Below are 26748 nucleotides of genomic sequence, written 5' to 3'. Positions count from 1 at the left end.
GTGGTGTTTACTTATAACTTCCTATTGGCTAGTGTTCAAAGATGTTAAGCAAAGTCTTCTGCTAATTTCAGTATCTTCAGCAGCTACAGATGAGATGATGCAGTTCAGTTTGCCAGTCACTATGAAACCAGCTCACAGAAAAGCACCAGCCACAAAAGTAAGTATGTCCAAGACATACCATCCTCCCATTTTGACTGGGCTAATAAGATGCTGAGTTACTCCTAAGACACAGCATATCACATGATGCCATAATTTATATAATGACGCACTTCAAATGCTCTTGTACCTCAATTTCAACTTACATTTTCTAAAGCTCTAGTCCTCAGTCGTATTCCAGGGCTAAAGTTACTGAGGGGAAAGATTAGTTCAGACATGAAGTCTTCAGAAGCTGCTCATCCAACATACAGCTTTATTTTCAAGGGCAACGTTCAATATTTTCAGTCACTTAATCATAACCAGCAATAGAGAGTAATGAGAGTTCTGCAGTGTTGGATGACCCACTACAAATGTAGTAGATTAAAAGGCGCTAATCCCCACTGATTCCGCATTCCTCTAGCAGTCCAGCAAAAAAAGAACATTCTCCAAGAAAGAGATCCTTAAAAAACAAAAAAATCCACCCAATGTTGGACTACTTAAATAAAGTGCTGTACTATGAGGAATGTCTGGATTTGAAGAAGCTGATGAATAAGTGAACCAAATGAATAATTCAATGCCTTTTTTTCCTGCTTACATGTTTCTGCAGTTCTAGCCAAAATCACAGTTGTGCAAGCTCCATGTTTGCTTTTGAGACATAACATTTTAGAGAAAACAAATCAATTACTCTTTTTTTCCTTAACAGACTGCAGATTAGAGGAATTTAAAGCATTAACAGTTTATCTGTAAGACCTAGGATGACCAAGTCCAACAGTAATACAAACTCTGTTCACGTTTTTCTTTAATCTTTAATAGGAAGCAAATGCATATACTTTAAGTTCAACACTAATGAATGGCAATTGTATACTGTAAAAGGAACCATGTCTTAATTTCTCGAAAAAATTAAAAATATTTGCAGAAAACTGTTCACAACAGAGAGATAATGCTTGTGTACCAAAATATGCAGAACTTGATATCCACAAATCTTAGTAATGAAGTGTATAAATTTATTGAAATTGCAATTTTGCAAACATTATAGCAACTTACATTTAAACTTTTCATTTGTTCCTAAATTTAAAAGCAGAGGCAAAAAGTAAAGAACAAAACAAGAATACAGAAAACTGAAGGTACCGTCAACTTCTATCACAAAAAAAAGAAGCTGCCTATTTTATAAAATGTGACACATATAGCAAACCCAGCACAAATAGATCTTTAGTTTTCTTACTTGAATAAAAAAGGTGAATTTATTGTTGCTGGCAGGATGATATGGATGAAATAACCAGGAAGAATTGAGGGGGGAAGGGGAGAAAGAGGAGCCAAGAAATCAGATACATTCAATGAGCCTTCAAACTCACTTCAGCAGTAAGGATAAATAATTTAATCAACTCAGCTTCATTTTTTTTTTCCTACCTCCCTAGTGCAATTGGCAGATATTAAAAAATAAAACTTTAAAATTCATGAGCAGTTGTGTGTAGAAGAACTATCACTATATAATAAAAAATATAAAGTGATATCCATGCAAGCCCTTTGTGTAGATATGCATCTGCATGTGCATTTTAACTCTCACTTTTCACCATATGAAAAAGAAATTATTGGTTAAACTTATATGTATGGAAACTTTTTTTTTTTTTTTCCAAATTGCAATTTGGAGACGTGGGTGAATACAAAGATTTTCAACACCATTTGGCTTTTTGGCTAACATGAGCACTACATGACAAGGCAATGTAATTTGAAAGATTTGAAATAACAAGCAGAGCTCAACAAATACTGCTACAGTACCCCCTAATTAGGGAAAATATCTGGAAAACAGCAATTTGGTAAAAGTCACCAATATCATATGGTACCATTATCATGACAAATGGTCAATCATCATTTTAATGAGGTGACTTTAATCCCAATTTTCCAAAACAACTTAATACTCAATAAACTCAGTAGAAATAAAATTCATTGCTGAAAAGGTGTTCCTTTTGTAGTTTACCAAGGACGCAGTAATAACTACAGAGAAAAAATTACCTCAGCAAGTGGCCAGAAGCTTTGAAAAATATTTATATTTTTATACCATATGTAGTCATATAGGTAATAATTTTCGACATCCAACAGAAATTGACTGCTTGTCATGTTAAACGATTGGGTCACTTCAACAGTCACATTTCAGTGGTATCCGTGATGCCTAAATATACAAATTTTTAAACTATTAAGTGTTTGGGGTATGAAACGAAATGATGGAGTGGAGTTAATAGCGACCTTCAGTGTTAAACATCACCCAGTCAAGCCTAAATCTAATATTCCCCATAGTCACCGAGATACAATAAATACGCATAACCTGCATTACTTGATATCATAGCTTAATCTTAGCACTACACATTGAAAACCCTGCATTAATACCTAAGACATAATTTTTGTTTTAAATTAATTTTGCCACGTTATGAATGTTACGACTTGTGACAGCTTAAAGGCACGACCTTTCCATTTTGCCTCTGGCAACTGGAATTGCCAAGCTAAAACCCAGGGGGCAAAAATAAGCCGAACCTGGCCCGGAACATCCCCATGGCTAACGTGCAGCTCTGAGGCTCCTGCGCCTCTAAGACCTGATTGAGGGGTGCCCCCAGCGCAGGAAAGGGCTGTTCCCTGGGCGGAAAGGGAGCAAGGGACAACCTTTTGTCCGCCCGCTGGAACTTTCGGTTTTACGCGGCGCTGGTCTCTGACCCCGCGAGTACGGGGGCTCTCTGACATTTCCATCCCAAAGAAGCTGCCCCCGACACGGCAGCGCCGGACGGCTCCGGGACCAGCGGCCGCCGCCCGCACTGGGCGGGAACCGGGGCCGGACTGGGGCTGCCGCGAGCCTTCCCCCGCACCAGTCGGTCCCCGGGACCCGCCCGCCGCAGCTGAGCCCAGCTGGAGCCCTTTTCCTTCCTGCGCACGGCCCAGCCGAGCCCTGCTGCGGCCAGCGCCGCCCCGGGTCTGGGGGCACGGCGCGACCGGCATCGCCCGCGGCCCGGAGGGGCGGGCTGCGTCGTGCCGGGCCGCATCCTGGGGCGGCGGGGCGGGCTGTGCCGGGCCGAGAGGTGCCTCCCCCTCCCCGCCCGCCGCCGGGGCCGGTGGCGGTGCCGCCGAGCCGGCTCTGCGTGCGCCGGCCCCCGCGGAAGGGGGAAGCGGGGAGAGGGCCGACCTTCGCCCTCGCCGCGGCCCCGCCGCCGAGAAGGCTGCCCGCGCAGCCGCCGGGAGGAGCGGCGGGGAGGCGCCCGCCTGTCCCCTCGGAGCAGCCCGAACTCCGGGAAGCGCCTGCTCCGGGAAGGCCGGGGCAGCCGGGCCCCGGAGCCCGCAGCGCAGCGGCCGCGCACGCCACCGCCCCGCGGGGGAGGAGAGAGGGAGGGAGCGAGGGAGGGAGGCGGCAGCCCCGGGCCCGGGTAGGGACGGCGGCAGCGCTCCTCGGCAGCGGCTCGGCAGGCTCCGGGACCCGGAGCTCTGTGCCGCTGCCGCCGCCGGACACACCGCGGCCGGGGGGAGGCACGCGTGTCCCGCCCGGCGCCCGCCCGGGAAACTGAGCGGAGGAGGGAGAAAGCCCCGGAGGAAACTGCCTCCTCTCCGCCTCTCTCTGTCCCAAACAGCCAGAAAGCGGTCTCCCTTCTCCCGTCGGCCGAGAAGAGGTAAGCTGCTGTGGGACGACGACCTGTCACCTGCAGCTTTTCAGCGACAGCCCCAGCCCTGCTCAGCTCATGTGCAGAAAAGGATTCCTCCTCTGGAGCGGCACGGGGACACCCGTGTAATCGCCAGACCGAGGGAGCCAAGCGCACAGTCACAAATTCTCCGCTATGTGCAATAAAGTTGGTCGCATTCGTACGCTGAATAAATGTCGTGAAATGTTCTTTGTGGTATGACTTCTCTGCGACTGAATGTCCTTGACATTACTTTAGGAAAAAGGTAATCGGTCAGTAGTCTAAAGATTCCAAGCGACCAAAAACTTTGGTTTTTTTTTCCTTTTATATATGTGTGTATATATATATGTGTGTATATATATATATATATATATATAACTTAGAGCTCTCTTGAAGTGAAGCTCAGTAAATGCTGTGAAGCAGAAGAGCTTATCGCTCCAGCTTATTTGCAAATAAAGGTCCCAATTACTAACACTTAAAGTACCGAAGGCGAAATTTGCTAATTACACATCACACAGGCGAAACCCCAAACTGTCAGACAGGCAAACCAGCATGTTTGCAGTCGCTAGCGTGCCTCCCGTGTGCACATTTACTAAGCGCAGCTTGCTAGCACAGCTCGCTGTACGATAAATCCTCCAGGTTTGAAATTAATAGGTACTTATTGTACGTCTCGAAAAGCAGCCGAACATCCAGTCCTCACAACATATCGGAGCGCAATACAGAATATAAAAACCATGCTAAGAATTGGCAAAGGAGATTTACCGTCTGTATCTGCTACTTGATTTTTGGAAGGAACGTGAAAAAAACCTGACAGATACGTTTAGCGATTGATTCTCCCTTCATAAGGTACAAATACAAAAAGCAAGGCAGAGACAATGCCGAAATGCATTAAACCTCAAAATCGATCAGAGCCCGTCAGAAGATCCTTTAAAACAATACAAATCGCAGATTTCTGAGCAATATTTTATTCCAAAGAACACTAAATTTGCCGTGAATCCGCTGCCTTGTTCACTGGCCGGTTCACGAGAGGAAAAAAAAATCCAAACCTACTTCTCAGCTGCAGTTACGGACAACTATCAGGAGTAAAAGGACAGCGTGATGTGACGCCGAGTGGGGATTAATGAATTTACGCCTGTGCTCCTGCCGGAGCGAGCCCGGTCTATAGCTCGCTCCTTGATGGATGCCCATTAATACACCTGCATTCACGTCCCGGCCATGAGGAGGCACGCAGGGATTCGGTACGGAGCGGCACAGTTTTGCCAAGTCCTCTCGAAACGTCAAAACCCTTCAAGTTACACCCAAAGGAGAGCGATTTCTCTTCATTTCTCTCGAGTGTACAGAGGACCCGAGCGGCTTTTTTAGCCAGTAACCTTCTACCTCTCTATATGTGCCTGCGTGTGCGTGTGTGTGTGCGTGTGGCTGTGTATACGTATCTATCTCCTAGAGAGGGATTAATTAGCCGGGTTTGAGCTGAAAGAGGCTGCAGTGACGAGCCCAGTGGCGATTGGCCGCCCGCCTGCCTGGCCCTGCCTTTATAATTTCCACACGAGTGCATCTGGGCTCTTATACAAACCAACAGCCAGCTTCTTCTGACATACACACACGGCACTTTTTTTCCACCATCTGATTAAGCGCCCTGCATACACACGGTGATTACTACGGGAAAACATAAATAAATACGAAGAGGTTTTTTTATTTTGACTACTGGAACCCTCGCTGTGTCTCAGTGCAACTTTTGTTTTTTCTTGCTGCTGGGAAAGGTGCTGCTCTCGATGCTTTCCTCTCACTCACGGACCCTTTAAAAAAGGGGGAAGGAAAAATATCGCCCCCTCCAGTCCCCCGCCCGCTCCCCCCTCCCTTCCCCCCCCCGCCACACACACTTCAAGACGGCTGATCTAAAAAAGCAGGAAGAGAGCATCTGAGGAGCAGCAGCCCCGGCGCATTTTGAAAAACATTTGTTACATTTCAGAGTGCGGCAGCCTGTTTCTCCTCTGAAGTTGGCTCCAGCCCTAGCAGCCGCATTGGATCCCACAGCCTATTGCGAGACTCCGGTATACAATCCGGATCTCTGCCCCAACATGATCGCGGCCCAGGCCAAGCTGGTGTATCATTTGAATAAATACTACAATGAGAAATGCCAAGCCAGGAAAGCTGCAATCGCCAAAACGATCCGCGAAGTCTGCAAAGTGGTGTCGGACGTGCTGAAGGAGGTGGAGGTGCAGGAGCCTCGCTTCATCAGTTCCTTGAACGAGATGGACAATCGCTACGAGGGGCTGGAAGTCATCTCCCCCACGGAATTCGAAGTCGTGCTGTATCTGAACCAAATGGGGGTTTTCAACTTCGTGGACGACGGCTCCTTGCCGGGCTGCGCTGTGTTAAAGTTAAGCGACGGGCGCAAGAGGAGCATGTCCCTCTGGGTGGAGTTCATCACGGCGTCTGGCTACCTCTCCGCTCGCAAAATCCGGTCCAGATTCCAGACTCTGGTGGCTCAAGCCGTGGATAAGTGCAGTTACAGAGACGTGGTAAAGATGGTGGCGGACACCAGCGAGGTGAAGCTGAGGATCCGGGATCGCTACGTCGTGCAGATCACCCCGGCGTTCAAGTGCACGGGGATCTGGCCGCGGAGTGCTGCACACTGGCCGCTTCCCCACATCCCCTGGCCGGGACCCAACCGGGTGGCGGAGGTCAAGGCGGAAGGCTTCAACCTCTTGTCCAAGGAGTGCCACTCTCTGGCCGGCAAGCAGAGCTCGGCCGAGAGCGATGCCTGGGTGCTGCAGTTCGCGGAAGCTGAGAACAGACTGCAGATGGGCGGCTGCAGGAAGAAATGCCTCTCCATCCTCAAAACCTTACGGGACCGTCACCTAGAGCTGCCGGGCCAGCCCCTGAATAATTATCACATGAAGACTCTGGTTTCCTACGAGTGCGAAAAGCATCCCCGCGAATCGGACTGGGACGAGTCGTGCCTGGGGGACCGGCTCAACGGGATTTTACTGCAGCTCATCTCGTGCCTCCAGTGCAGGAGGTGCCCGCACTACTTCTTGCCCAACTTAGACCTCTTTCAGGGCAAACCTCACTCGGCCCTGGAAAACGCGGCCAAACAAACGTGGCGACTGGCTAGGGAAATACTTACCAACCCGAAAAGTTTGGAGAAACTTTAGAGGGTAACTATAAAACCGGCCTGACCGATAAATCTGCTATATTCCCCACGAAGTTTAAGATGCTTGTTTGAAAAGTCATATATCTCCACTTGACAATGCAAATAATATTCTCTTTTTAAAAAAAGGAATATAGCTTAGGCTCTTCACAAAGAAAAGCAAATGAGAACAGCAAGCATCGTTCCTCCTCGTCACAGTTTTGCAGTTCCCCGTGGGGGAAAAACAATAAGAAAAAAAAGAAAAAAAATTAAAAAGAAAGGAAGAAATGAAAGTGTGCTACTTGGAAAGGAAAATTGGCCGTAATTTGATTGTGACCATTCTGCCTAAAAACGGTACCAACGGATTATAACAAACCCCGGTATTTTTATGTAAACCTTCTGTGAGTAAAAGCTATTTGGATATGCCACCTGAACAAATCCTAATGTACCTTTTAATTTGTATCAAATATTGTGATCTCACATTGTCTTTGAAATTGTGGATGTTGGTGTTTTGTGATTTGGTGAACAGAAGTTAAATTGCCATTTTGGATACTTCAAGGACATTTTCTGCTAAAAAGAAGATACCATTTTAAAAGGTAGATTTTATCACGGTACTTTTGTTAATTGTCTTTTGAAGTGTCTGAACTTAACAAGTTTACATTTTTCGTTTCATATATATTGCTTGTTCTATTTCTAACATTCCATAAATATACTTGAAATGTTATTTAAATATATTCAAAAGAAATTTGGATTCTGCTTATATAATAACGCTTGAATATTGGAATTATATATTTGAAAATGCACTTGAAATACACTGGATAATTACTTTTTGTGATTTAGATTTTAATTTCTGTTGCTGATTTATTTAATTACAAGCTAATAAATGAAGTAAAATGCATTTGGGTAAGCGTTTCAATATCGGATCAAGTTGTCCACTTGAAAAACAGAGGCAGCTATGTTTTGTGAATTTTGCCGTTCTGTGGATAGTTGCTTAAATCCTGTAAAGCAGAAAACTTAAGGGCAGACTCCTGACTTTGCATTTTGAATAGTTTTGTAGAATAGGGAAATATTGGTTGTACAAACATATTGGAGTTTAGCTCCAGATCACCATCAGCAACTGTCAGACACCAGCATACTTATTAATATGGTTACACTTTTTCAGCCGTCAGGAAAGAAGTCTGTTTTGAAGGGTTTATTACATGGTGCTGTTGTGTTTCTGCCGGCTTTTGAACAAAGCTGAGGAAACACAACGTATCTGTGAAGCAGTGTTTTGAATAAGCAGTGATCCTGACAAAACTAGCAATTTGGTGCAGATACTAATAAAGCAGAAAATAAAATTTATAGGTGAGAGCCAGCAGCAATAAAGTGAACAACAATATTACTTCTGACCTACAAATCCGTTACGAATGTGATAAGATTGCCAGTTGCACTCCCAGAAATCAAGACCCTGAGCTCCCAGGGCACTCAGAGGTAATAACATGTGCGTGCTCACAAAACTGCACGCAATCCAAAGCCGCCTGTCTGTACCGCACTGCCCGCTCCCTCTCAGGGTGCATTTCTTTTAAATGGCTTTTAAATCATAACACAAATGAACAACGTGGATTTTGATTAGTCAGTCAACAAGTGCTGAAAGAGGCCGATGCCCGTGTGACACCCACCAGCAGCTATTTCCAGCGGGTGCACTTTAGGGAAACTGTTATACCCAGAGGTTCTGACAGAAACCTTTCACCCCAGCACTGCGAAGAAAGTTCCGAGTTTGACAAATTATTCGCCAAAGAGAAATCACTTCATTGCAAACGTATTCAGATGAGGAGTTTTCTTGGAAGTTATTTATAATATTTCTGCATGAAAAAACCTCAAACCTTAAGGTCTTTGTAAAAGTAGCTCCCCTATTTCCTCTCTTCCAACATTTTCCAGAGCAATAGCAAAGAAAGCAAGAGCGATAAGAATAAGAAGGGATGCAGACGAGAGGAGCGCCCCGTTAGACGCGTCCCTTCGTCTGCCCCCTCCTGCCCCGCGTAGCATCCCCCGCGCCGCTCCCTCGGGGACAAAGCCACGCAAAGGTTTCCGCTCGAGTCACGCACCCCTGCTCTGCTGCGGCTGGGCTGGAGGTTTTCACGGAAGGGAGGGGGAAGGGGGGCGGCGCTGGGGAATTGGTAGTAGTAAATGACTTCAGAAAAAAACAGAGCTTTCCCAGGAACCAAGTCTTCGGTACATGTCTATTCCCTCCCTCCCCCGTGTTCTTTTTTTCCCTCAGAAAACAAGCATTAAATTTCATTTCAGCTGTTACAAAGTATTTACAAAATGCGCCGTCTTTTCTTACGTGAAACTAACGTTTTTGAAATAACGGGATTCTCCGATAACCTCGGAAGGCGTAAAACCCTCCTGTGTGTCTCGGGAAGGCTGCGGGCTAGGACTGCTGCTCCCTCCAGGGATTTCAGAGCAATTGGCTTAACTACTAAATCTGACCACGTTCATACAAAGGGACGGCGCGAAAGGCTGCTGGAAAACGCGCACGCTGCCGCAATAGAGGATTTAACATCATTAATACATTGCGCCTTTTTTTTTTTTTTTTTTTTTTTTTTTTTTTTTTTTTTTTTTTTTTTTTTAAATGCAGCGGAAGGCGGCAGACAGGAGCGGAGTTTGGAATGAGGGGGCGGCCCCGGCACACGTGTGCCGGGACCGGGGACCGGGACCGCGCCCGCCGCACTCACCTTAGGGTCGATCTTCTTGAAGGCCGAGTCATCCTCATCCACCTCGAAGTAGATCTCTGTGGTGGTGATGGAGAGCGTCCCCTTGGCCACCACCACGGGGGCGATGAGCTGTGCCGGCGTGCTGAGGACCACGGGGCCTGCAAGGCAAGGGCAGCGGCGTCAGGTTGGAGGCGCCCGGCCGGCCCATCCCCGGTGGCCCTTCCCTCCGCCGAGCCAGCGCCCGGAGAGCCCCCTCGTAAACCCAGTTTGTAAACGCCGTGTTCATTCCCCTGCTGCCCGCGGCCAGCGCTTTGAACTCCGCGGCCGGGGCACAAGCGAGTTTGTGAGCTCCGGGGTTGCGAGATAAATCACAGCGGCGAAATTCAGAGAGGTTAGGGTGAAAAATAGCTGCCTCTTAGAAGAAGGTCCCCTCTCTTTTCATGCCCTTTTGCTCCTCGTTAACACTATCACTGTTTAATGTGCGATAGCGGCGGCTCGTTCCACACCGCTTCGATCTGGCAGCCCAGGGTCCCCGGGCAGCCCGCAGCCCCTGCCCGCCACACTGACCCTGTGAGGCCTGGGGGCATTATTTTTAACTCAACATCCAGACCTCAACTCGGACAAGTAACGCCAAATATCGCGGGGGGTTGTTTAGTTGTTTGGTTTATTTTTTTTCTTCCCCCCTCCCCCCCCGCCGCACACAAAGGCTATCATCGTTAAACACATTTATGGCAAGATAATTTTTGTTTCAATTCGCTGCCGCTTATCCTTTTAAAATTGATGTAACAATACTTCACTCAAACATATTCCTTAACGAGACGCTTTCACGGGCATTGAAAAGATGTGATGGGGAAAACCTATTGTAAAAGGCAGCTTTCTCCACACAAATTGTTAGATTTTAATTCAGGAAAACAAAAAACAAAACAACCCTTCTTTAATCCAAAAGGCAAGAGGATCGCTTTCCCACCATCTTATCTTTAATATCAATGCAATCTTCTGTTAAAGCTGACAGCGGCCGTATTTAGGAAACCTACTTACTTCGAAGAAAATATTGTATATAAGATATTCTTCTAGATTTAACCACGAAAGCCTGTGGGATAATTTGTATACGCTTACATAAACACACAGAGCCACATACATGTACAAACACTCATCTGACAGCGAAATAATAAAACTCCAGTATTGAGAAGCTGGGTACAACACCTGACTGATGCACCTTTCGGAAACTGGCACACTGACCATCTCGGGAGGGACCAAACAGGGTTGGGTTGTTTTACGCAGCTGAAAAAAAATCTCCCTTGCAATAAGGGGACCCCTGCTCAGAGGGCAGAGAGCGGTGAGCCTCCCGCTGTCTTCCGCGGCCGCTCGCCCCTCCGGCAGCGCCGTGCGGGCGCTGGCGCGGCCGAGCCCAGCCCAGCCCAGCCCGGGGCTGCGGCTCGCTCCAGGGCCAACGCCTCGGATGCGCCCTCTCCTCCTCCTCCAGCACTGTCCGCACACTTCACTACCAGCTCCTGCAAGCAGCACTTCAAATTACTCACTTAGCCCAAATTACTCCTGTATCGGCGCGTCTGTCATGTTGTTAATGCTTTACTTTACTGTAACACCCAATTTGAGCCCTTATTGCACAATATTTTGTCATTTACGTTGCAAAATAAATAAGGAGGAAAGACAGGGATTGCTGTGCGTACAGGGGGAAGATGAAACGCACAGTTTCAGTGACAGCTTTCAGCAGCCCAGCGTGGCGGACGGCATAATATTGATACAAACTCTATTTTCTTTCATTTTATTGTTTTCCATCTCCTAATAAACCGAGGTAGCCTCTTGACCTCAGTCAGCTGATCGGAATCACATGCGCCGGGCTCGCCTTGCTACTCTCTCAGTCTCGCCTCCATCTTCTCTCCCTCCCTTGGCGGTGGGAAAGGAGCCGATCCGAGCTGGGGAAGCCCGGCTGCAGGCTCCGAAGGGCAGGGTGATCGATCCGAAACGCCGCTTTAAAGCCTCATCAATCTTCATCTAGGCTGCTCAAGTAATTACGCCCGATTCTCTTGTACGATTACAAGTGGATTTGGGTTTCTATTCCCCAGGCCCTCTTTCTTTGTGTTTACAGAAGGGGGGTCTGGGCAGCCGGCGGTTCCCTGCCCTGCAGAAGCACTTGCCCTCTCCAGCAGAGCGCCCTACCCTCCTCCGGCCCTTCTCGGGCACGCTTGGCCCGGCGCAGGGTGATGGGCTCCCGGGCCTTTGTGAGGGCAAGAAAAGCGCCTGCGAAAGACGCGTCCTGGAAACGACCCGATATTCTATCTCTTTAAGGAGGCGTTTGTGGGCTTTGCTGAATCCCAGAAGGAAGAACATCAATTTAATCCAATTACCTCTTTTCCCTAGTGTTGTGTGGCTAAAATAAAAATAAAGCCACCGCTTTTTAATGGCCAAAAGGCCAAACCCTGTAATCAGCCATTCAGGCGAAGACAATGGTGCAGCCCGGTTAGCGGGTGATGTGCCCTCACGGACCGGAGCAAGGGGCAGAGCTGCAAAAGCAGGGGTGAACGTGGAGGGAAAGGGAACAGGCACTTCTTAGCCCGTTACTGAAGGCAGGGGAAATCGGGGATGTCTGGCTTTCTGCTCCTCCCGAGAAAAGCGAAAAGGCTGCGAGCGAGCTCCCAGACTGGTACCTTGGCATCTGCTCTGCATTCTACTCAAATGACACCCTAGATTTGTTGCAAGGTAAACATGGTCAAAAGTATCACAATGCGACAAGGAATAAGCATTATTGTACTTTCCGGGTGAGAAAAGGTTTTCTTATGGATTTTGTTTGTTTGTTTCGGGAAAAAAAAAAAACCAACAAACTCTAAAAAAACCCACCAAAACCAAAACAAAACCCCCCAAAACACACACACACACACACACACACACACACACACACACACACACAAAATCCCAAAAGAACAAAGAACAAACAAACAAACCCCCAGAAAACAAAATAAATAGCAGCCACTATATAAGATTTCAGGAAAGGGGGGTGTTCAAACTAAATTAAAAAAAAAAAATCTTTACAGACTTTTTCTCTTCTTAAAGCACAAAATGAGAAAAAAAGAGGTATTAGCAGTGTTTCATTTTTACACTTGTCCTTTGGAAATCTCCAATTACAACTTGCAATTCCATAGCATGTTTAAGGAGCACTGAGTCTTTTTGTTGTAGCCTTCAGGGAGCAAGCCAGCCACTGAGAGAGTACGAAATTAATCCACTACAGCTATAGAGAGAGAGGATTATGTTTTAATCCCCTTTGGGATAGTCCCTGGATTTTAAGGATCCGATATTAAAATGTTTACATAGAGCATAATCAAAATAGTGCAGATTTTCCATATGGCACCGAGCTATCGGGAAGCTCTGGGTCTTCCTTTCCAAACCCAATTGATAATCTAATGAAACAAAAGCTGGGCACACCTGAGCCAAGAGCCCTGGGACGGGCTCATTCGCATTCGGGAAGGATAACAAGCTTCGGCTCCAGCCTACGCCCGGCCCCTCGGCGGTGGCGAGCTGCGCTTTTCCAGGGGATGTAAATATTCATTTCCAGAGCGGCTGCGGCCCCGGAGAGGGCCGGGGCTGAGCTGCCCGAGGGAGAGGCTCCCGGATCCGCGGCGCCCGGGGATGCTGCCGGGCGCTCCCCGCGCAGCGCAGGAGCCGCAGACGGCACCCAGGGCTCTGCCCTTCCCGCTCCGGGGGAAAAGCCAACCTGTGGCTGCCTCGCTTCGCCCAACAAGATGGCTTTTGTGGAGGAGACCTTTGTCTAGGGTGCTTGTCAGCTCTTGGGATTCTAAGCAATAGCATCTTTCTTTAAGGATCGTTTTGTTGCCTCTTCCACACCTCTCTGAAGCGATCGGGGCCGCACGCAACAGAAAGGCAGCGACCTACCAGAGAAGTCCTGGCCTTAAAACGAGACCAGAAATCACTTCAGACCCACAGGTCTGGCAATCTGTTCAAATGGAGAATTTTCCCTTCTGCCTGATCCCTGTGGTCAGCACATGTGATTTACATTTCTAAAATAAACCCTACCATGCATCTACCTTTTAAAATAATATTTTCTTTCCAAAAGTAAATGATTGCGAAATTAGAAGGGTCCCAGTGCATAAAAGCAGAATATAACTTCCCTGCTGCCCTGCGTAATTTTTGTTAAACAGAGACTTTAGTCCTTGTTCTTGTAACTTAGCTTTTGTATTTTTCAAGTTCTAGTAAAGCAAATCAACCCAAGTTAGAAGTTCTGTTAGGTTTAAAAGTTTGCTCTCTGCTAATGCAATATCAGTAAAATTACACCTCTTAAGGAAAGCTGCTAAAGAGTAGTATTTTGAACTTATTATTTCAAACATTTTCATTTTCATAAACGGTCATTTTTAGCTGTAAGAGCTAAACATGTTTTACATTCATAAGCCTGAAAATTACACTGGAGGTATGTCTGCTAAGAAGATTGGGCACATTTACTCCTAAGGAGCATAAGGTATATACTTTTATATGCTGAATTACAAAAGAAAGATATTTGCCTGCCACAGGCCTATAAGTCTGACTTTTAAAATAAAATTTTGGTGATTACCTATAAAGAAAAAAATATTAGCCAGGACAAGTACTTTTAAAACATATCCAATCAGCTCAACCAATTTAATTTTACAACCTACTGGTAATTACTCTGAAAAAAAAAAGGTAGATGTTGGCATATTTAATTTTTAACTGATGCTGCTTTAAAAGAAAAAACATATAGATCTTTTTCATATACATATTAACACAGATTAACTGAAACCAATACTTTCACTATGTAAAATAGATCACATAAATTATATTTTGTAATTTAATATGACATTTAAACAAGGATTTTAGATAATAAGAATAATAAATAAAAATCAATCACAAGGTACCTGAAATGAAACAACTGAAATTTCCTCAGCACTTTAAATGTAAAGCCAGGTGTATCTAGCCTTGAATGATATTTGAAATGTATAAAAATCCTTATACTTAAAAAAATCAACTTAGATGTAACACATGCACAAGCACACAAAAACTTCAGTTTCTTGAAATGAAAGTCACATAGCATGGAAATAGAAAGAGGTATAGGTACCAGAATCCTTTGGGAAAAACTCTTTAGAGTCTGAAAAATATTTAAATCAATTAACATCTAATATAACACGTGCAGTGCCAAATAAATAACAAGTAAACAAGGTAAGCTTGCTAAACAATTCACAGAATTTAGTCTATTTTTGTTCCCATTGTCATCATAAATCTGATTCGAACTACCTTTTAAAAAGATTTCTGCAGTAAATATATTGAACTTACATGAGGATGGCTGCCCCCAATTTGTTCTCCGCTCTAGCAAATACTTGAAGGCACTAACTTCACTCAAGCCAAGACCCCTAAAAGACTGTACATATACAGCTCCCTTTACACATCACTTTCAACAGTTTCATTAAAGATAATTTGCACAACTTTTTGAAAGCAAAAACCAGAATCTAAGTCTAAATATGACTATTATCTTGGTTTTCTCCTCCACCACTGAATAAAATCCTAAATTCATTTCCCCTATTTTCAGAGATATCCAGGCTTATTTTGTTGGCTTTTTACTCCTGCACAATCATATGTTTCATATTGTGAGAGGGGGATTGATTTTTTTGGTTTGTTTAAATGTCATAGCCAGTGTGGATAGGCCCTGATATTCAAGATTTTCCCCACTTTTCCCCTCTTTCCTCCATAATGCATGTAGCAGTACTACCACTAACATCAAAGATCACTTAAATGGTCTTTTTCAACAACAATGACTAAACAATTACAGCAACTCAATTCTCTTACGTGGTTGCCATAACAGCAAGAAAATAAGTTTGATTAAAAAGAAAATGTAAATAAAAACAATGTTACATATTATAACTGTGAATAAAATGGTAAGAAAGAATTACATCATTTCGATGAGATTGTGAAAATAAAGATAGCGTTCCTTGAGAAGAAAAAAGTAATTTTATCTCAAACATATACATTTGAAATAAGTCACATAGGCAGTTTCACAGGCAAATTATTATTTTAATTCTATACCTTCCTGGTCTCATTAAAAGAAAAATATAAAATAGTACTTCTTCCTGAGGGAAAACATGCCTCCCAATATTCCTAGGAATTACTATTTCTTTATGTTGTTCCAAGTGTGATAGAAAGCAACCGCTTAATAGAACAGTTAGAGAATATGCAAAGACAACATGAAACCAAGGTCAGTCTTCCTGAACCACTCACTGGAGGTCCCATGGAACAATTAGCTGTGTGTCAGCCTAAAGTAACTCAGAAAAGCAAAAGTTTTCCCCCTTCTATAGTTAAAGTCAGATTTACTCCATGGCATGCATGAGAACTTTTGAACTGTGCTGACGTTCCGAATGGCTTACATGGCTTTAGCATTTTTCCAGGACATGCCCAAGCACCAACCTGCCAGATGACCAGGTATTAATAATAGCCAAGACTCCCCTTAATGATTTACACCTGGCCAGAAATGTAAATATTTGGGATAGGGACCTCACTACTGCAACGCACACATTTGCCACTTCAAAATTAGATTCATACATTGTGCTCTGCCTGAAGCAATACCTTGGAAGGACTGAGTAAATTAAGATGGTTTAGAAACTTAAGAACTTGATTGTTAAGCAGTGCATCCAGATGTGAGTATTCTACACTGATGCAGCAGAATGTGCACTAGCTCCCTCCTCAGTCTCAGGTAAAATTTAAGATACTTTTTCAACCAGAAAACCTTAAGTGATGCTGAACATGCCTACGTAAATAAAAATTTTTTCTCTGAGAGAGCCACTACAGCTAGCTATTTAATCAAAAAGTAACAGAAAAAATACACCTTTAGAAAAACATATTTAATTTCCAAAAGAAGAACATGTTTAATGTTCATTTAAAGAAGAAAGGAGAAAGTAGAGAGAAAAGCCTGCTATAATGGTACACCACTGAAACAGGAACTCAAGCTAACGAGTCAGGAACACAAGGGATCAAATCCCAGATGCCAGTCTGAGCAAACCAGACTTGACAGGTATCTTATACAGTCCGGTTTGTGTACCTTGTCGTGCCCATAGGGTTCAATTGCTTAGAAATTTAAGGAAATAAGCACTTCAGCTTTCGTTCCTTCCGGTCTCTCATTATGGAAAAGTTCTTCAGATAAACTGTAAGTCTTGTATTTCTTGAGACCATAGTGAACAAAAATATTATGTTCAGGTAGCTTGAGATATTTTAAAGTTCACTTATATGGATAGTAACTTCTATATCTACGTGGGGATAAAGACAGAAGTTGTTGAATCAACATATAACTTGACAGGCATGTTTGGAAAAATCACCTGAGAAGCAACAGTTGTTAGCTTCAAATTTTTCTGAAAATATGAGTCTCTCTAAACAACACCAGAACGAACTCTAGTTTAAGTGTGTCTACTAGTCGACCACATGTATTGCATTCCCACAGTTAGGGTAATTCAGAAGACTCTTCCACAAAGATCCTCTGGTACACCCTAAAAGGAGAAGTGATGTGGCAGGCTCTGTCATTCAGGCTTTTTTCCTTAATGACCTGATTCCATTGCTAAAAATTTATTGCTTCACAAGTCTTTACTCCTGTTTAAAAATTTGTTCCAAATGGCTTCTCGGTTCAGAAGCTATAAAGATAGAGACTAACAGAGGGTGATTACACAAACCTTGTTTCTTTAGAAAGCCAAGCTAAAAGCATGGGACGAGGCTGACTCTGGTACAATTTCTGGTTAATTAAACCAAGACTAACCAAAATGTCTTCTTGACTGATCTTTTAATTTGCTTTTATAACACTAGAGGAAAAAAAGAAAGGTAAAAAAATAAAATCCTGTCCAAAGATCAATGAAAGTGCTTAGTTTAAACATAGATACTGTCAATACAGTTCTGGATACATTCCTCCAACTAATCTAGGGTGGATCAGTCCCAATGCGTTCCTATGACGAATAAGTGGATTTTTGCATGAGAAACAATTGCATAGAGAAGATGAAATAAGATGCAAAATGATGGCGTTTCCTTATGTCTAGGCCTGTCTTTCCACAATCTCCTGTATATCAGGTAGCTCATCAGCTTGACCTTTGATGAATTAACCAGTTCCATCCAAGGTGTGGCACCTCAGGAAAGGGGAGAAGCTATAGGTCTGCGAAGCCATAGGCTCCACTGTAGTTTTATTTTGCAGCCTTAGAAATTCCAAGTAAAAAGAGTTTTGCAAATCGTGGAAAAAAATTAAATAGACTGGTATCAGTGGACAGTACCAACACATGAAGCATTCTCAGAGCCACTCATAAATACAATCCAACAGAGTATGAACTGATTTAATTTTAAAGCTTGGAAAGCAGGAAATCTGGCTGCCATTTTAAATGCTAAAGATGCTCAGAGTGGGTGTACTAAGGTACAAAGAGAAGAGTTCTTCAAAGCTGTGCTTAGGAGCACTATCATATGTGACTGACAACCACCTTATAAAATATTAAGATATTTTGGATAGTAATATGGAAAAAATGAATAAACACTGAGCTGTCTAAAAATAGTACATTATAGAAACTGTGGGCCTTTTTCAGTGTGAAAGCCAACTACATATCAAAAGTATAATTGTTTTCCATTTATGCTTGAATCTACACTCCAAATTAAACTCATACAAATATGTTTTTCTTTCTTATACTTAGACTTGAGGATCAAAATCTGAATACATAAAAAACAGAAACTATGGAAATCTAGCTGAATTAAATTTCCATGTTTGGAAGTAAAAGACTTATGTGGTTACGTATCTATCATAAAATGGGAAATGGAATCACTCTTCTTCCACATTCTCATCACTTTCCCAGACAAGCAACTGCCCCAATGAAATTCCTATCTTGAATGCTAATTTGCAATAATAATGACATTTGAAAGGAAAAAAACCCTACTTAGTAGCGCATGCTGAATGCCGTGAAGAGTTTCCATGGGGCAGCTTGAAAAGCTAGGAGAAATATTAAGACTTTTTTGTATTTTCTATTGAAACTTTTATATTTGTTACTTAACTGACTTATTTTTGTGTGCACATACAGATATATACTTTCTTAAAGAAGAAAAGATAAAGTATGGCAAAGCTCAAGGTGCCTTAGCCACCTCCAGATAGAGAGAAAAAGAAAGTAAGAGAGCGTAAGAGAGAGATGAGAGAGATAAAATGGGAAGGAAAGAAAGAGGGAAGGAAGGAAGCAAGCAAGCAAATAATGACTAACTCTGGCTCTGGAACTATTGGAGATACAAGCTATTAGAGGCTGAGAGAGAGTTATTAGGAAGCACCACTGTGTACTTGCTACAGTCCTTGCTGTATTTCCCTTATGGTTGCTGCTTTCTGCCCTCTGGGCCGCTCCAGACCATCAGAGCCACTGGTGTGTGGATGGCAACTGCTGCAGGAGGAGGAGAGAATGTGATGGACAACAGAGCTCTCCCAGCTCTGTGGGAGAGGACACACCAGGGCAGGAGGAGAAGGGTTGGAGAGGGAAGATGAGATCGCCCTTGGAATCACTGTCGTGCTTTGTTCTCCAGGAGGGAGAAGGACGAAGATGATTCCTTTCCTCTATCCCTAAACCTCCTGAGAAGGCTGTGGTCACTGCTGGAGACAATAGCTATGCTATTTGGTCCTTTCTTTCAATCTATTGCTCTAACAGCAGATAATGCAACAAAAATTTCTCAGGGTTAGCCTCAAAAAAATTGTTTTTATATGCCTGAAAAAAAATCTAATGATTTGAAAATCTGCCTTCTCAGTAGAGGCTCAAGGTTGTGTTCTTTTTTTTTTTTTTTAAATTAAGAAAATCTACTATTTGACTAACTGTTTTGTCCATTAACAAAAACAATAGAAATGATACTACATATATCATTAAAATTTTGAGAATGGCAACAGAAGAAAACTCAAGGAACTATGCTCCTCCTTTACTCGTTAGGAATAGGTAAGAAAAAGTTTCAAAAAGCTTTGCTTACCAGATACTGTCTATACTGGTCAACTCTTGCAAAGAAAATTCCATGTTAGACTTTGGCCAAAAGAAATGTTACCATAACTCAAAATGTATGTGTATAAATATGAAAGGCATATTATACATCAAAAGATGTATAAAGAGTCAAAAATATATACATTTTCCATTAAAAAAATACTTATTTTACAAGTTTTTTTTGTGGCTTTAGATGCAGTTCCTTGATGTGTTAGTGATTTTATTGTTGCATCTGGTCCTATGAGAGACTTCAATTTCAGAAATGTAAATGAGCTGCGTGTTAAAACCTAGAATAGAAAATTCCTCCATGGGCAAAGTTATTAATCTTCTTTAAATTTTTTTTTGTACTGCTATACAACTTTAATTGTAATTCTATGTAGTACAACTTTTGGGACTATTCCAATTTCATCTAATGACAGCATCAAATATTTTTTCATTTGGAAGTTGGTCAAAATTATGATGATTTCTGTTAGTTTGTCTGAAATGAGACAAAAGGTTTATATTGCATAGGCCACAAAACAGATGTTGATAATGTTTGGTTACCTCCAGTTTTGTCTGGACTTCAAACAGATGACCTGGAAGTGAAAGGTCTTATATCTCATTAATAATAATACAAGCTGTCAAATCCCCCTGACCTAGTGTGTTCCTTAGCACAGGGCAGTAAGTCAATACACTCAGCACAATCCCAAGACGTCTGGAGAGAAGGCTGTTCACATTTAGCCCTCAGGCCAGTGTGGACTCGCTACTCCTGCTGGCTCAGATGGAAGATCAGCTCTTGTTTATCTGTAATAGCGCTGCTTTATAGAAATATTTCTACTCTGATGTTCAAAGTTGCTAAAAGTTATGGCAGTGCTGGGATGCTGCATCTGTCTCAAAATTCCCAGCCCATTTGCACTGGAGGGAGGCTCCTTCCACCTCGAGGCAGATGTCCAACAAGAAGGGAAGATTCTGTGGTGAAGGTTATGATACAATAAGACTAAAATTTGTTAATGGCAGTTAGTGGCTTTCCTTGTGTTTATTTGGGTGAGTTGCTCAGTCTGCTCATAAAACAGAGCAAATAACATGTATTTATTCCTGCAAGAGTGTTGTGAGGCTGTAATTCACTGTGGCTGATGAGGAAGTCAGCTTCTGAGTTGATTGAGCCCACGCAAGTAACCAGATGCCTGCCAAAGCCCTTTGTCTTCCTAAAATAACTCAAAGCATCATATCCTCCTATTTTTATTTCCTTTCTTTCTTCCTAGAAAATACTCTTTTAGAGAGTAACAAAAGATTCCATCAAGGATCCCTTGCTTGGCTGGGGCATATTTGTTGCTGTCACCACCTCTCTGACAAAATAGATGAAATGAGCTCTAGTTAAGAACATGTATCTTTCAAAAATATCATTAAAGGCTAAATTCTGATCTCAAATGCATACAAACAAGTCTCAGCAAGTGAAATGCATCTTCATAACAAAGAGAAGAGAGTGTCTTCCTAAAATATAGAATTCATAAAACCTGACTAGATCAATGTTTATTTTTAATGACCTATTTTAATGCAAGATCAGTGCTTTAAAAAAAAAACAAACCACCAATCCAAATAACAAACTTTGTTAAAGCTGCATATCTACTAGACTGTATCTCCCTGTAAAAATGCAAGCTTATAATATTAGAACACGCACACATATTTTTCATTTTGAAAAAAAATCACCTACAAAGTGGGAAACAAACTGTTAGCAAATTTACATTCTCAGGATCTTAAGAGAAAAGATAACTATTTAAGAGCCCTACTGAAGCATTAGGAAATACAAGTGGAAAAGGACAAGAGTTAGTAATATCCAGTCACTACAGTGGATTTGACTGTATTACCCAGAGATTCACAATGTATTAGGAAACTGTTAAAATTGACTGGGCTATCTCAATCATTAGTTCTAACAGAGATGTGACTTGCCTCTTGAAGTGAACAGTCTGGGAAGAAAAGGAGATAAAACTGAAACAGAAACACGTAAAATATTTTAATACATAAATGCTAAAACAAGCACAACATCTTTTGCTCATACTGTAAGACAGTTTCAATACTGCTTTTGTTAAAAATTGTGATGCAAACTTATAAGTCATAATCCTAAGACCATAATAACATGGAATCAGATTTTCCTATTTTATTAAAATGTTATTTAATATAATGAAATCTGACCAACTGCAATTGCAACATATGGAATACTAAGATTATATAATAAAAATATTCAGACTATAATTATTTAAAAATTCTCCATCCCATATGCAATTTATCAAAGCGAACTTTACATTGATTTGTGCCACATGGTTGATGAAAAACTATAAAGAGTCTCTGGAACAAAAGGTATGCACAGATAACTTAGTATGAACAATCTCAATCTGTTTCAAACTTTCCTTTTTATTATTCAGTTTTAAGTTCACAAATCAAAATATTTTATTATTTATATCCTCTTAGTTAAAATTTTTCTAAAACCCAAGGCCTCATCTGTTTAAAATGTGCCTTAGTTTCATGGAATAAACAAAGCTAAATTGTTCTAGTTAAATGTGGACAATGTTAAATCAATTGGAACCTGGTTTATAAAGATTTTGTTTAATTCCTATCTCTTACTGAGACAATCCAAATCATTGTAAATCAGGTTTGAATTGATTTAAGCTTTAAAGTTAAATTGGAGGCATATCTGAATATAGAAATTCCTATGTGTCATTTCACTGTGAGCAGTAACTAGATATAAATGATGCTGTGCTATACTATAATCAGATAGATCTCAAAGATTTCCAGATCACATACACTAAATGTATATAACTCTTTAAAATTAGAGAAGAGCAGACAGTATGGCTTTATTGGGACCTGCTCTTCAGAGCTGTCAGAGATTGTTCAAACCTTCTTCGACAAAAATCCCACCTCCTTTGCCTACTGCTTTTCTTGATTTCAGTTATAGGACTCAAGTTTCAGAGCCACATTCTATATACTGAAAACTGGGAAAACCAGTGATATCATTGTATGCAAAATCAGCAGCTAAAGAGAGGGTATCATGGAATTCAGGGTTTTTTTACCCATGCAAAATTTACAGAAAACATGTATGATACTGTGCATGACCATTAACTCTTAACATCACCTCCAAAGATGAGTGAGAGTTGAGTAGCAAACGCTGCAGTTTATCTAATAGTAAAACTGAGATAGTGGAGTGTGGGTTCTTTTTGAGAAGCTCACGGGTTTTGGTACCATATGTGTCACATCACCTCACCACACTTGGAAGCAGTTTGCTTGCTCTGTTAGCATTGACAGGGAACACAAGGGGATCCTGTCAATATCTCAAAAGTTTTGGTTTTTTCTTTACTTTCTGTTTCTGCTTTTGCAATACTGACAATATCTCCCAGTTTTACAAATGGTAAAAGCAAAGGACTAGAATGATTGTGCCATGTCCTGAGGGAGCAGGGGATGCCATCCAGCAGCAGTCTTGAGTGAAAGGATAAATTGCACATTAATTCTTAAGAAGACATTGAAATACTAGGTTTTTGCAGAGGGGTGTAGCTATAGGAATACTATTGCATCAGTGTGTTTGAATGAAATGTCAGTGCTGTGGCATAGAGAAGAACTTCATGTCTGAGAGAGATTTTCCGGACTAGGTAAGAATTTCTCATGTTCACTTTGCAGTTTTAATCAGTATTTCAATTCAAACACATATTTCAGCCTCTAAACATCCTTTTAAACTACTCTGTATTTAGTCGGAAGCACTGTTCTTAGATATAAGAACTTAGCCAAAGCAGCAGTGAGTTTTCCTTCTAAAAGAGAAAGGGACATGGATCAAATTATCCCACTCATGGTCCTGCTTGATGCACTACTTTCTTGACTTTAGGCAAAAGTGTCTCAGCAGCAGTTAGCTGCAGATTGAGAAAGCAAGCAGACTGACATACTAACTGTCATAATCATAAACTGATGCCTGCTCCCAAATAAAAGCATCTATTTCCCCCTCTCTGCTCTTTTATAGTTCTAAAGTGTGAGACTATCTTCCTTGTAGGTGGTTGTTGGGGTTTTTTTGCCTTTTCATTTTGTTTATTTGTTTTGCTTTGGCTTTATTTTTATTTTCTTAATCATCTATTTATGATCTTTGCTACATCTTTTCTCTATGGTATCAGAAGAAAGTGCAGGAGCAAAGATTGCTATTTCAGAAATTCAGTAAATGCAGAAAAAAATCATGACATCACAAAACTCTCCTTTAGTGGAGTAGTTCAATAAAGATACTCCTAAGTAAATTAATCTAAAATTTTTCATATCCCATTTCATACTTCTCAGCTTTATCCCATCTGAGAAGAGAGTGCATTTTTAACTTTCAACATGCCCTTTTTTTCCAGACTACTTCCCAGGAAAGGTAGTATCACCTCTAAGACAGAGCTGTAACAGAATCTGCTGGAAAACAGATGAAACAGATCTCACTGCACTCTCTCACCCAGGAAAGGACAGAAGGGCTCTCTCGTGCATATTTACACAGGGTTCATTCCCAGCTCATGTGCTAGCTCCCAAAGTTCATAGCTTGGTTACAGCTCCATTCTCTCTTAGCCCTTGTTTAAAACAGGCAGCTCTTTCTCTCGCTGTGACAGATGGGTTGAGATACTGCAGATCCCCCTCAGCTCCATCGCTGAGAGAACTGGGTGCCAGCAGGAGGGCAGGTGTCTCTGCACAGCCTGCGTGGCACTTGGGATCAGGCACAAGCACTCTCTGACTCACAAAACCCTGACTTGTGGAATGAGCCCACATTTACATTTTAACATACAGCACACACAAAAAAGGAGGTGTCACACTGATATTTACAAACTTTTCAACAAGTCACCCTCACTAATAAAAGCACTTGAGGTATTGCTATTTCTTACAATGGGCAAATGCTTTTTAATCACTGGCCATACCTCAAGGAAGTAGAGAGGAAGCAATAAAATCTGAAATACAAAGAATCTGTTCATCTGCCATTTTATGCTTAGCTGTCAATATTAAGACATGAACTATAAAAGTTAAGAACTAACAAGCTTAAAAGACCCTTTTGACAGTTATCTTAGTTGTAATAAAAAGTATAATTACCTGCAAGGTTATCAATCTCTTTTTCTTGGAGCAGGCTAACAGCATCATCATCTCCTTCCAGCATAAGCTCTGTTTCTGCATTCTGATTTACTACAGCTTGACTTCTGAAAGTTTTCTTTGACTTCACTACATCCTCTTCAGTGCCTAAAAAAAAAAAGTTACAAATGTTGTGATTTTACCTGAATAATATTTTAAATATAAAACAATGACAGTCAAGTAACAAAAACATTACAGTATAAATCACCTTTATCAAAAAAAAAAGGAAAGAACATTTTCTAAAACTTTACCAAGGTTTACAAAATATGCAGTCCTATTCTGTTTTCTGTCCTGTCCTGAATAAAATACAAACTTTTCCACAAAGACTCTCCTGGTTTTAATAATTGCTATTTACTTTGTGTTCAATCTCGTTCCATTAGTTTTCCACCTGCAACAAATTCAGTAGGAATTTCTTTTGGGTTCCTGGTGCCCTGACTCTGTCTGACCTGAGAGCACAAGCCACAGACTCTAAATAAAGAAGCTGCTTTCAGGAATCAAAATCTCTCAGGATTTTTGTCTTTTCAGATAGGAGGGACAGGATGGTGAAGTAGGAGTTGGTTTATCTCTCATACACAGTAACAGCATGGTAGGGTATGCAGAGATTCATAAAAGACTGAAAAAAGACAAGTATGGTGAGGGAACTTTGGTGCACACCTGTGTGTTTGTTTTTAAGCAACACAGTAAAAATGGTGGTACATGGATATGTGCCAATTACCTAAAGGTTTTCATGGATAATATTAATTTTTCTTGACTATAGCTGGCTTTTTCTATTCAGCCTGATGGTTTGTTATGGTGGAAAATTTAGCTTCTTGCATTTTGGGAATATCTTACTGGAACTTGCCTGATTTTATTCTTACGATATAAAAAATCCTAGTATGGTCAAATGACAGAATCATAATTAGATTTTATATTATAAATACCTTTCATGTTACTGTTGTGACCTCCTCGTGGTATCTCATACTATTTCTTTCTTAGCTGGGAAGAAGTAATAAGTTTTATTTTCAGTACTACGGACTCACAATATCCTCAGGCAAGAAAGATTTCTATTTTTTTTTCAACAGGAAACCCTGCATCTTCATCTGGACCATACAAGACCTTGCCATCTCCACTTCAGTCAATCAAGAAATAAACCCCCTAAACGATCTCTCTCTTTTTGGAGGATAATTTGGAAATTTGCTTCCTACTAAGCTACAGAATGAGTATGAAAATAGGCAAAATTATGCACATGTGGTTGTTTTTTGTCTTCCACAATGTCTGAACTTAAACAGGATGAAAACTATTATGGCAGATGTAAAATTTTGAGGTAAAATCCAGTAAGACTCATGGCCCCCTATTAACAGAGGACAACTAAGAGGAATAGAGTAAGCAGGTTAGTAAAGATAGATACATGGAATGGAATTGATGTAGCAGGCAGTTTTGTTACTACAAGCAGTTGGGAAGATGTTATGATTTTACCTCCTACTCTTATACTTAGAGCCTTTTAATTAGTTTGTGCACAAGAGAGTCACACCACATAAATAAAAATTTATTGGAGGCATATCTTTCTGTGGGTGTGTTTACTCAGTTTGAGGATCCCTTCTAACATGCCACTTCATCACAAGCTGAGATAACTCATGTTTTACGTGGCCTAACATTAACCTTTAGGATACTATTGCTATTATCTCAATTGCTATTTCTGAAACTACATTCTGAAACTCCGAAAAGGTGAAGAGAAACAAGAAAGCAAAACCCTATGTTTTTCACCAAGCTCAAAATTAGGGACTTGTTTGCTGTTGTCTCCATTAGGACCATTCTGATAGCAATTAAGACAGTGCTGCTGTATTTTAATTTGCTGTGTTTTGCTGTGTTCAGTTATTAGGCTGTGATCATTACCTCAGTTGCAAAGGTTTTTACTTAACTCAACTAACTATAATTATTTAATCAATTTAAAACTGGTTCAATTAAGTAATTGTTGGAAAAGTTTTCAGTATTAGTACAAGTTCTGGATTATTTTTCGTTTGGTTGGTTTGTATTTTTTTTCTTCCTTATTCACAGAAGGAAGCAAGAAT

At 41.7% G+C, this 26748-nt stretch overlaps 2 protein-coding genes across 3 annotated transcripts in view; one reads left to right on the top strand and one right to left on the bottom strand.

The window, feature by feature from the left end:
• Positions 1-26748, bottom strand: part of NBEA (neurobeachin) — a 458593-nt gene that overhangs the window by 141630 nt on the left and 290215 nt on the right. For both annotated transcript variants that reach the window (XM_063394796.1, XM_063394797.1), the window contains exons 40-41: positions 24665-24808; positions 9636-9772 (exon numbers count right to left, since the gene is read on the bottom strand). In XM_063394796.1, the coding sequence (XP_063250866.1) occupies positions 9636-9772; positions 24665-24808 (281 nt within the window). The remainder of the gene's footprint in view (positions 1-9635; positions 9773-24664; positions 24809-26748) is intronic.
• Positions 5688-9398, top strand: MAB21L1 (mab-21 like 1). Its single transcript, XM_063394798.1, has one exon. The coding sequence runs from the start codon at positions 5867-5869 to the stop codon at positions 6944-6946; it is 1080 nt and encodes a 359-aa protein (XP_063250868.1). The 5' UTR covers positions 5688-5866; the 3' UTR covers positions 6947-9398.

Source organism: Prinia subflava, chromosome 3 (genome assembly GCF_021018805.1).
Source record: "Prinia subflava isolate CZ2003 ecotype Zambia chromosome 3, Cam_Psub_1.2, whole genome shotgun sequence".
NCBI classification, from domain to species: Eukaryota; Metazoa; Chordata; class Aves; order Passeriformes; family Cisticolidae; genus Prinia; species Prinia subflava.
Note: the sequence above shows the minus strand (reverse complement) of the source record. Positions and strands in the feature narration are given on the sequence as shown.

Coding starts and splice junctions, on each gene's coding strand:
- MAB21L1 (XM_063394798.1), top strand. CDS start 5,867: ATGATCGCGGCCCAGGCCAAGCTGGTGTATCATTTGAATAAATACTAC.